This window comes from Oryza glaberrima, chromosome 7 (genome assembly GCF_000147395.1).
Source record: "Oryza glaberrima chromosome 7, OglaRS2, whole genome shotgun sequence".
Taxonomy (NCBI): Eukaryota; Viridiplantae; Streptophyta; class Magnoliopsida; order Poales; family Poaceae; genus Oryza; species Oryza glaberrima.
Genome location: NC_068332.1, coordinates 2,072,234 through 2,083,805, shown reverse-complemented (window position 1 = coordinate 2,083,805; position 11,572 = coordinate 2,072,234). Strand labels below are relative to the sequence as shown.

The 11,572-nt window shown below is 46.1% G+C and overlaps 1 protein-coding gene across 1 annotated transcript; it reads left to right on the top strand.

The window, feature by feature from the left end:
* The first annotated feature begins 7,206 nt into the window (after positions 1–7,206).
* LOC127779486 (leucine-rich repeat receptor-like serine/threonine-protein kinase BAM1) lies at positions 7,207–10,921 on the top strand. The gene is made up of 2 exons (XM_052306277.1): positions 7,207–9,902; positions 10,072–10,921. The coding sequence occupies exons 1-2, from the start codon at positions 7,301–7,303 to the stop codon at positions 10,539–10,541; spliced, it is 3,072 nt and encodes a 1,023-aa protein (XP_052162237.1). The 5' UTR covers positions 7,207–7,300; the 3' UTR covers positions 10,542–10,921.
* Positions 10,922–11,572: the final 651 nt, after the last annotated feature.

Below are 11,572 nucleotides of genomic sequence, written 5' to 3'. Positions count from 1 at the left end.
TTAAATTAGTGTGCTTTAAAAATCTATTTGATTCTTAATTTTGTTCAAGTATTACTTTTTTAGAACCCTACTAACTTACTCTAATTATTCCCTTTATTCCAAACCTTAGTGAATTTGAGCAAATTCTCTCAAATTTCAAACTATAGATTATTTCCTTAGCTTACCCTAATATTAGTGAGGATTTACTTTACTCCAAACCCTAGTGAAACCTATCCAAATTGATAGTTTAAATTTAAATCTTTTCTAGGGAAATATTCAAAAATTCTGAAATTCACTATTCATTGCACACAAGGTGCTCGATGAAATGCCCAGCCCAGCTAGAGCAGCCTAACAACTACCCAATCTTGTGCAAAGTTTAGATTTGATCCTAGGGGACCACAACCCACTCAAAAACCGTGGTTTAGTTGGCCTTCTCCTCCCCTTCACGCGCACCGCCCGGGCATCCGACTTAGCCGCGCGCCGTGTCGCCGCGCGTCGGCCTCGGGGCCGCTTGCGCGTGCCTTACCGTCTTGGCACGCCGTCACCCGTCCGACGCCCTCAGCCCACCGCCACCGCACCAATCGCGACGACGACAAAGCTGGGACGACGACCGCCGCGAGAATTTGCCGCTCGACGCCGTGCGCTCCCGTCCAAGCCGCCGCCGAGTGCGATTTTGATTCTACCCGGGGTGAATCGCGCCAAATCTTGCCACACGGTTGAATTGAGGATAGACAGGGGTTTCCCCTCTCACAATTCAAACCATTCACCCCCGAGCCGGCCGTTTTCACCTACGCCGCCGCCGCGCGTAGCGCCCGGATTGGCGCCCTCACGTCGCCAGCTAATTCCAACCGCGGTCAAATCAATCCTTCGCCGGTAAGTATTCGAACATAGCTTCCCGCCACTCAAATTGATCTTGGCCGCCCTCTCACATCCCCTGCCACCCCAGCCCTATCCTAAGGTCGAGCTCATCCATGGCGATGACAGTGTCCGAGCTCATCCGCTCCTTCTAGCCCTATAAATAGGACCCCAATCCCATCCTTGTCCATCATCGATCATCAACAACCATCACCCCACAACCCCAAAGCTCTGCCTCACCAATCCATTTCATCAACCACCATCCCCGTCGGTCGAACACCTTGTGCACGATCGACTCCACCCCTCTCTATCCATCCTCCGCTCTAAATAACCCTTAGAACACCTATATCCTACCATGTTCTAGCATAATAAGCCCTAACCAAAGCCCTGCGTCAAGTTTTACCTCGCCGCACCAAGCCGAGCACCGCCACCCCCGCACTGCTCTGTTCTTCACCGCCACGAAGTTTTTCCGGCCGCAATCCGTCGTTTCAACCGATCTCGGTGAGTTTTTCCGTTTCAACCATCTACATACCACCTAGAGTCCATTTTTGCAATTGGTTTGCACTATCTTGCCACCCTCTGAGCTGCCGACGTGAGCACGGCCGCCGCCTAGGGAGGCGCTCGTCAGCAACTATGCTCCGCGCCTTGCTAAAGGTTGGCAAGCTGTCGAAATCCCTCTAGACACCTCGTAGATGCTCTAGAACCCCTCCCCTAGCCATGTCTAACTCTTATCACCTTGATCACCATCTCGGCCTAACCGTGCCACCGCGGCCCTAGCCGCTAAGCCGTCCACACCTCAAATTAACTCCTCCGCCGCCACTCGCCATCGCCGGAGATCCCTAGCTCCCTCCCCTCCTCGGCCGCAACCACTTTCTCCCTCTAACGCCGCCGCAATCCCAAACCCTAGCGCCGCCGGCCGCTTTTGGGGGAACGGCTGGAGGTTGAAGAAGAGAAGAGAGAGAGAGACTGACAGGTGGGACCGCACACAGTGCCATTTCACTTTTATTCGATTTTCAAACTTTAGAAGCCCATATCTTTTAAAATATAAATCCAATTTCAGTGAAACTTGGACCAATATTCTCCTAAAATCATTCTCTATCTTTTGGGCCCCTTTTTGTTATTTTTGCATTTATTTTCTCTATTTTTCTTATTTTTTTTTAAATTTTATTTAAACTCCTTTTTGAATTTGAATTTTATATGTCTAACCCTAGGTCTTGAGGATTCCTCTGACACTCTAGATAATATCAATCAATCTCAGGACATCGAGCAAGGCAAGTTACCATATACCTATTGATCATTTAAGCCTATATTTTACAAATTATTTATTTATAGCCTTCTATTCAATATTCTATTTTGTATGCATAAATTAATCATAGAAACCCAGATAATTTAGTATTGCTTATTCTGCTTACAATCTGGTTAAAATACCCTATACTTAGATTGGGACAATACGTAAGATTTGGATGATTTCCGGGTGGCTAGTATTGTCTCAATCGATATAAGTTTTACCAGGTACTTATGTTAAATGAATGGGTACGACCGCAGTTTCTAGAATGGGGACAGACCTAGTTATTAGGTTAATTGGCAATATGGCACCTCTGTATAGTGGTTCTTATTTTTAAGTCCTCGCGCAGGAGGCAACCATAGCTGCGAAGGGCAACTTTAACCATTACCATGTACAGGTAAATGGTTTGTGATACTCGAGTATAAACTATATGGTATATTTCTAAACCCTGATCGAGATGACGTGGTGTCATACGATCAGTTCCCTTTAAATACCTTGGGAACGCCAGAACTCCTCTTGCTGCTGTTAACATTACGTTCAGAGCATATGAGGATATAAGTTCATGGAACAGGTGCCATAATTGTTAATGACTTAATGCTGGGCCATGACTAAAGCCGATAATTATCAGCAAGTCGTGAACTGCGGGTAAAGCGTATATCTGCTGCAGTAGAATATCTACAAAACTATTCGAATAGCCGTACTCATGGAGTTGAGTACCGGGACTCATATGGTACCCTGGTTAGAAATCTAAAGTTTATATGTTTTATAAATTCTACTATAATGTTTTCCAGATTGTCCAATACTGCTTTTTGCAAAGAACCCTATTATATGTCAATGCATAACATAATTCCGTGATAACTTGCTGAGTATTGTGAATACTCATCCTTGCTCTAATAACCCCTTTTTCAGATCTGGGTCAAGAGGAGGACCCTTATGATTATTACTACGAAGACCCCGATAACTTAGAAAATCCCTAAAGGTTATACCTCACTAGTCAGAATGTATAGAAACTTCCGCTGTGTACTAATTAAATAGGTGAGTACCTATTATTGTAAAACCCTTAGTATTGTAAGACTTTAACGTATGCAATGAAGAACCAGTTATATTGTATGTATCAATTTTTACTGATCCAGGGATTGATACATTAATCTCAGTCGGATCCAAGTTATTAGTTTTGGGCTCCGACACGCCAGCCAGCAATGATCACTATAGAGGAATTGGATACAAATGCAGGAGATACATTGGGCTATCGCACCCTCCCCGTAAGGCTTACAAGGATATATATAGGAGAAATCTAGGAGTCCTAATAGGAAACTAATCCTATAAACTAGAGTCCTATTAGATAACTAATCCGGATATACTGTGGGTCCAAAATTCAGATCACATATTTAACAATCCATTGGAGGAACTTGGATCTTCGTTCGTGGTCGCCGATCTCGGCAAGCTGAGTTCGCCTTGGACAAACTCCCTCTGTTTCAAAATAAGTTTATTTTTCATCTTTCTTACATATATACCAATACAAAATAAAAAAGACTAGAATACGTTTGCTTTAACAAATCCTAATACAACTATTCATCACTTTGTCTACTCAGAATACAAATATTCTCTATTTTCACAAACCCAGATGCAATGATTACTCTAAAAACGAATTTATTTTGAGATAAATTGATTGAGCTAAAAATGAACTTATTATGGAACGGAGGTAGTACCTTGGAGGAGAGACACATTGGAGATCTCAACAACATAGAAGGGACAATGAGGGAGAAGGAAGAAGCATATCAAATGGAAAAGGAGAAGATGAAGGGCTCACTAACAGGTGGGTCTATAAATTTCTTTTATTTTTGTGTCTGATTGTACTTAAGGGCGGACCTGGCCTAATAGCAAATCTCGGGTCAGCTTGTGGTAATTTTCTAGGAACTTAGCTTAACAAGCGAAAATCAATGTTGGTTCATGGGTTCTTAGCCGTAGGCCCCGAGCCATGGCCTAGAGTGCCCTGGGCCTGGGTCTCTCGATTGTACCGTCATGCTAGCACCAACAGATAAAAACCAGCTTAGTTTGAATTGAGGGGTTATTTGAACAATTTTAAGAGTTAAGATGTGTCTAGTACCCGTTTTTAAATTGGGGTGAATTTTGACAAATGTAATAGTTGAGACCTGAAGGGATAAATTGATGTTAGTTCATGTTATAAAAGTTAGTCGATATAGCGGAACGATGACTAACCTTCTAGATCGCTTTAATTATTGATCATCTAAGATACGCTAGATGACGACACAGGAACACACGATATTTGTTAACGAGGTTCAGCCGAAGCCTACATCCCCGAGGCTTTGATTATGGGCGCTCCTCCCCAACCAATATAGCACCTAGCCGCTACGAGTCCATGGCCTCGCCGCCATCATCTCCTTGCGTGTCTACGCTACATTATAGATGCCATCGTTACATTGTGGTGCCCCCTCTCTATTTAAGAGAGTTTCTGAGTTACAGAGTCCGACTTTAACTCCATCCCCTAACACATATTATAACTCCAAGTCTAACTGTAACCAAATAAGACTAGTATATTCGACACATATTCTAACAGTTCAAACACAACATACAAGGAGGCAGAGCGCAGCTGCTAGTGTCCAATAGCTAACAATCGTCGAAGCTTCAGCAGAAAAAGATGATACATTTGTGAGTCATCAAGCTTGCATGCATGCTCTTTTTCTGTAAGAAAAGAAAAAAAAAAGAAGCGTGCATGCTCTCTCAAGTAAGGAACCTATAAAACAGAAAGTGTATGCTTTGTTACGAGTAAGAACATTAAACTAAACAAAGTTACTTACAATGATGACCTTCATGCTTCCAAGCACACGTTCGTGTTCTTTTTGTGACTAACTTGTGAGAATTTGTTCGATATCAAGTGGGAACTTCGTCTCACTTGTATCATGCATTGCATGTCAGGTACTAGATAGAACGAGTGATTATCTAATTTGTTATTTTAGAGTGATTGTAGGAACACAAAGTTCTCTTAAAATTGCTGTGAAATTCCAGTGTTCCAAGGAAAAGCCAAAACCTTGAAGATTATATATGGCTCTCGAAATAGGTTGAGAGATTCTATTTAGAGGTCTTAGAACACACAAATGTGTCATATATATGCTCCAAAATGGTTTAATTCAAAGAAATTTTTGGAGAAAATTAATCTTCTTCGTTTACATGGATTTTGGATTTTCATTTGCTCACTTCCTAAGCTCCTAAACAATGTGTTTCGTGTACAAAAATTATATGAAATTTTCTTGAAATACTTTTCTAAAGTAACTTTTCCAACTTTGTAGTAGTTAAGTCACTTATTTATGAGTACCCTCAAATAGTTATTAAAAAAATAAATTATCCATCAATTTCAGCTATCTCAAACATGTCCCCCTCCCTCCCTCCCTCCCCCCCCCCCCCCCTTCTCTCTCTCTCTCTAGTCTTATATTTTTCCTATGCTGCATCCAAACATCGCCCTTATGGAGTTTTAATGTACAATGATGCACTACTATACAGCACTGTTCTTCGGAGGAATACAAGGAATCTACCTAGCTGGTATACGTACAATGCAATGTTGCATTTCTGCCGAGTCAAAGATGTTGGTAGAGATATAAAAACTTGAATGAACAAGATGTATACATGAATCTGTATGAAGTTAGCCGACAGAGCTGTCAAAATGCCAAATTTGCATCATAGCTAGCAGCTACCAACATGATCAGAATTAATGGATCACATTGGATTCGGCTTGGAAACAATGGCTAAACCTGAACCTGATGAACAAACATAAATGATATACCAATCCAAAAATTAGTTATGTTGAATTTGCCGATGATAACTGGTATTGGATGTGAGGTCTTACCTGACCCGGACGTTGTATGAATTTGACAGGGTTTAATTGGATATCTGCCCCTGAAAATGGCTGTTGCATGTACCACTAAATATGCAGTTGTCTCTTTTAAGTGCATGTTCTAAACTTCTAAGGATGATTATGGAATGATGTCTTGTTAGTTTAGAAAGTGATGTGTTTTGTTCATGGTATATTTCAGGGATGAGATCATGGTATATGAGTTTGTTTTTCCAGCCCTTCAGAAAAATGATAATTTACATTTGTCAGGGGAAATTGTAGGCCAAAACGGCATGTCTAAAATGGCCACAAAGTCATAACAACCTCAATTTAAAAACAAAGACCTTAAACACAAATATAGTACTAGCTCCAACATAATCCTGCAATAATTGTTGCAAGGTTCCTATAAAAAATAATATACCTTAGATTGATCACAATCAAGCTAAGACCCTGTTTAGATGGGACTAAAACTTTTTAAGTCCCTATCACATCGGATGTTTGGAAACTAATTATAAATATTAAACGTAGACTATTAATAAAACCCATCCATAATCTTGGACTAATTCGCGAAACGAATCTATTGAGCCTAATTAATCCATGATTAGCCTATGTGATGCTACAGTAAACATTCTCTAATTATAGATTAATTAGGTTTAAAAAGTTTGTCTCGCGAATTAGCTTTCATTTATGTAATTAGTTTTGTAAGTAGTCTATATTTAATACTCTAAATTAGTGTCTAAATATAGAGACTAAAGTTAAGTCCCTGAATCCAAACATCACCTAAATCAAGGTTACTATTGACAAATGCTACCTAGCCTTTTTGAAACTTGGCAGCAAAATATTTAGCCAAGCAACAAAAAGGAAAAAAAAAGTGTCACCTCAGAAAAGCAACTTTTGATAAATAACACTTGAACTACAAATCTACACTTGTCTGTCCCATCCTAAAAAATTAACAACACCCAATTTCACACTCAAAGACACCAGACACCAGTACAAATTCACAACAGCAACACACCATCCATCCCCAGCCAAAAACCAAAAAGAAAAAACAAGAACACAAACTTTATGCAAGAAAAGAGGAAAAAACGTCCATAAATAAAGAGAGTAAAAATTCAAGCATAAAATCCAACAAAACGTCACATGTTTCTTTTTCCTAGCAAAAATAAAAATAAAAATAAAATAAAATAATCACATGTGTTTTTTTTATAGCAGTAGCAGCCAGCAGGAGAGGAGAGGAGACGACTCCATTGCCAAAAAGCTCTCACCTTTGCCTCCTCACTCTCCTCACACTCTCTTGTCTCCACTCGCCGCGCCACGCCACGCCGCGCCGCGCAATGCGCCTCCACCACCACCACCTCGCCGTCGTCCTCCTCGCCGCCGTGGCGGCGTCGGCGACGGCGGCGGCCGGTGGCGAAGCCGACGCGCTCCTCGCGGTGAAGGCGGCGCTCGACGACCCGGCGGGCGCGCTCGCGTCGTGGACGACGAACACCACCTCGAGCCCGTGCGCGTGGTCGGGCGTGGCGTGCAACGCGCGCGGCGCGGTGGTGGGGCTCGACGTGTCCGGGCGCAACCTCACCGGCGGCGTGCCCGGCGCCGCGCTGTCGGGGCTCCAGCACCTGGCGCGGCTCGACCTCGCCGCGAACGCGCTGTCGGGGCCCATCCCGGCGGCGTTGTCCCGCCTCGCGCCGTTCCTCACCCACCTCAACCTCTCCAACAACGGCCTCAATGGCACCTTCCCGCCGCAGCTGTCGCGGCTCCGCGCGCTCCGGGTGCTCGACCTCTACAACAACAACCTCACCGGCGCGCTCCCGCTCGAGGTGGTGTCCATGGCGCAGCTCCGCCACCTCCACCTCGGCGGCAACTTCTTCTCCGGCGGGATCCCGCCCGAGTACGGCCGGTGGGGGAGGCTCCAGTACCTCGCCGTCTCCGGCAACGAGCTCTCCGGGAAGATACCACCGGAGCTAGGCAACCTGACGAGCCTCAGGGAGCTCTACATCGGCTACTTCAACAGCTACTCCGGTGGGATACCACCCGAGCTCGGCAACATGACCGACCTCGTCCGCCTCGACGCCGCCAACTGCGGCCTCTCCGGCGAGATCCCACCGGAGTTGGGCAACCTCGCGAACCTGGACACGCTGTTCCTGCAGGTGAACGGCCTCGCCGGCGGCATCCCGCGCGAGCTCGGCAAGCTCGCGAGCCTCAGCTCGCTCGACCTGTCCAACAACGCGCTCGCCGGCGAGATCCCGGCGACGTTCGCCGACCTCAAGAACCTCACCCTGCTCAACCTGTTCCGGAACAAGCTGCGAGGCGACATCCCGGAGTTCGTCGGCGACCTGCCCAGCCTCGAGGTGCTGCAGCTATGGGAGAACAACTTCACCGGCGGGATCCCTCGCCGGCTGGGCCGCAACGGGAGGTTCCAGCTGCTCGACCTCTCGTCGAACCGCCTCACCGGCACGCTGCCGCCGGACCTCTGCGCCGGCGGCAAGCTGGAGACGCTCATCGCTCTCGGCAACTCGCTCTTCGGCGCCATCCCCCCCTCCCTCGGCAAGTGCACGTCGCTCACCCGTGTCCGCCTCGGCGACAACTACCTCAATGGCTCCATCCCCGAGGGTCTCTTCGAGCTCCCGAACCTGACTCAGGTGGAGCTCCAGGATAATCTCATCTCCGGCGGCTTCCCGGCGGTGTCCGGCACCGGCGCGCCGAATCTTGGCCAGATTAGCCTCTCCAACAACCAGCTCACCGGAGCATTGCCGGCGTTCATCGGGAGCTTCTCCGGTGTTCAGAAATTGCTCCTTGATCAGAACGCGTTCACCGGCGAAATCCCGCCGGAGATTGGCCGGCTGCAGCAGCTGTCCAAGGCTGACCTCAGTGGCAATTCGTTCGACGGCGGCGTGCCGCCGGAGATTGGGAAATGCCGGCTGCTCACCTACCTTGACCTCAGTAGGAACAACCTCTCCGGTGAGATACCGCCGGCCATCTCTGGGATGCGGATACTGAACTATCTGAACCTGTCAAGGAACCAGCTCGACGGCGAGATTCCGGCCACCATTGCCGCAATGCAAAGCCTCACCGCCGTGGATTTCTCGTACAACAACCTGTCCGGGCTCGTGCCGGCCACAGGGCAATTCAGCTACTTCAATGCCACATCCTTCGTCGGCAACCCGGGATTGTGCGGGCCGTACCTCGGGCCATGCCATCCCGGTGCTCCCGGCACTGACCATGGCGGCCGCAGCCATGGTGGACTCTCCAATAGCTTCAAGCTGCTGATTGTGCTAGGATTGCTTGCCCTGTCAATTGCATTTGCTGCCATGGCGATCTTGAAGGCCCGGTCACTGAAGAAGGCGAGTGAGGCGCGTGCTTGGAAGCTCACCGCATTCCAGCGCCTCGAATTCACCTGCGACGATGTGCTTGATAGTCTCAAGGAGGAGAACATCATTGGCAAAGGTGGAGCTGGGACTGTGTACAAGGGGACAATGCCGGATGGTGAACATGTCGCAGTGAAGCGGCTTCCCGCCATGAGCCGTGGTTCCTCCCATGATCACGGGTTCTCCGCGGAGATTCAGACGCTCGGGAGGATCCGGCACCGCTACATTGTGAGGTTGCTCGGCTTCTGCTCGAACAATGAGACGAACCTACTCGTTTACGAGTATATGCCCAATGGCAGCCTTGGGGAGCTACTCCATGGCAAGAAGGGTGGCCACCTGCATTGGGACACAAGGTACAAGGTTGCTGTTGAGGCTGCCAAGGGGCTCTGCTACCTGCACCATGATTGCTCACCGCCGATATTGCACCGCGATGTCAAGTCGAACAACATTCTCCTTGACTCCGATTTTGAAGCGCATGTTGCTGACTTCGGGCTTGCCAAGTTCTTGCAGGACTCTGGCACATCAGAGTGCATGTCTGCAATTGCTGGCTCTTATGGTTATATTGCTCCTGGTAAAAGATTGATCTATATGGTTTAAATTCGCTTGATTTTGATATACCACTATTGTTTTTCTGTTGTAGTCTTGTTTTAACTTGTTAAGAATTGTCTTGCTATTCTAGAAGAGAATTGATGTCTTCAAGTTGGCTAATCATGCACTGTGTTGTGATTGTGGATTTACAGAGTATGCATATACGCTCAAGGTCGATGAGAAGAGCGATGTCTACAGCTTCGGTGTTGTGCTCCTTGAGCTGATCACCGGAAAGAAGCCGGTAGGGGAGTTTGGGGATGGCGTCGACATCGTTCAGTGGGTCAAGACGATGACGGACTCGAACAAGGAACATGTGATCAAGATCTTGGACCCTAGGCTCTCAACTGTGCCGGTCCACGAGGTCATGCACGTCTTCTACGTCGCATTGCTTTGCGTCGAGGAGCAGAGCGTGCAGCGACCGACAATGAGGGAGGTGGTGCAGATCCTCAGTGAGCTTCCCAAGCCGACATCGAAGCAAGGGGAGGAGCCTCCTAGTGGTGAAGGTGCTGTGTCTGATCTTGTAGTGCCAGCTGAATCTGCAGAGGCCAATGAAGCCAAAGAGCAGCAGCAGCAGCAGCTAAACTCACCATCTTCACCGCCACCTGATCTCATCAGCATATGAAGAAATGCTGAACTAAATTGTTACAGTTCAGTTTGATTTGGTGAAGTTTGGGTTTCTAATCTGGAATGCTTAGGGTGTGTGGTATGTAGGCCTTCGCATTTAGGGTGTGGAAATTGTAGGCCACTGAATTTCTTGTGTGGCATGTATCTTTGGTATCTTAGGTATTTGTGTTGTAAATATAAGCTTCTTAACCTCCAGTTTCCTGCTACAATCAAGAAACTTTGTAGGAAGTTAAGAGCTTAGTTATCTGAATCCATTTTAGCTTCTTTTTTTTTTCTTTCAGTCTGAGCACCAAAATGTCAAATGCTATCTCCATCCAATGTGACAGCATAACCTTTTAACTGTGGAATCATGATTATCAAGGTGTTCTGTTATCTGTACTTGAGAGTGTAAACTGCTGAAGTGAGCAGGTGTTGCATTCAAGAGTTGTACTCAAAAACCTCAAGTCTGAAGGCAAAGAACAAATGTACTTTCACATCTGGTGAACAAGAACCACTCATTCAGATTTGGCCAGTTAATGCATATCATCCCTTTCTCCACTGTATAAGATGCTTCTCCTCAACTGTTGAAATGTACCCTGGGTGATATTAATGCTTTCGTCCTTAAGCTTTGCTTGCTTAGCTTAATTTACTGAAGATTATGCTACTATACTCATTCACCATTCTTTCTTCTTTTACCGAATACATTACTGCATGTTACTCATCTTTTAATGGTTCATCATATTTCGAATGCAGTTTACTACTGCAGGCTGGCTATACTAATTCAAATCACTCCAAATCTCCAATAGCAATGATCAGCATAATGAAGGCTTTGCAAAAGGATTTGGGCAAGATTCAGAGTGAAACTTTACAACATCAAACAGGTGTATTTTGTTCAGTTAACAATAACAACAACTAACTACCAACCTGTGGTTGCAGAGTTGCAGGTCAGGATCAGGTCAGCAGTATGGGAGCAAAACTTTAAAGTGAAGTGAAAGCGAGAGAGGATTCATCAGAGTAGCACACTCAGCATCTTGACTTGATAAAACTTAG

Coding starts and splice junctions, on each gene's coding strand:
- LOC127779486 (XM_052306277.1), top strand. CDS start 7,301: ATGCGCCTCCACCACCACCACCTCGCCGTCGTCCTCCTCGCCGCCGTG. Junction 9,903..10,071: donor TTATGGTTATATTGCTCCTG/GTAAAAGATTGA, acceptor GTGGATTTACAG/AGTATGCATATACGCTCAAG.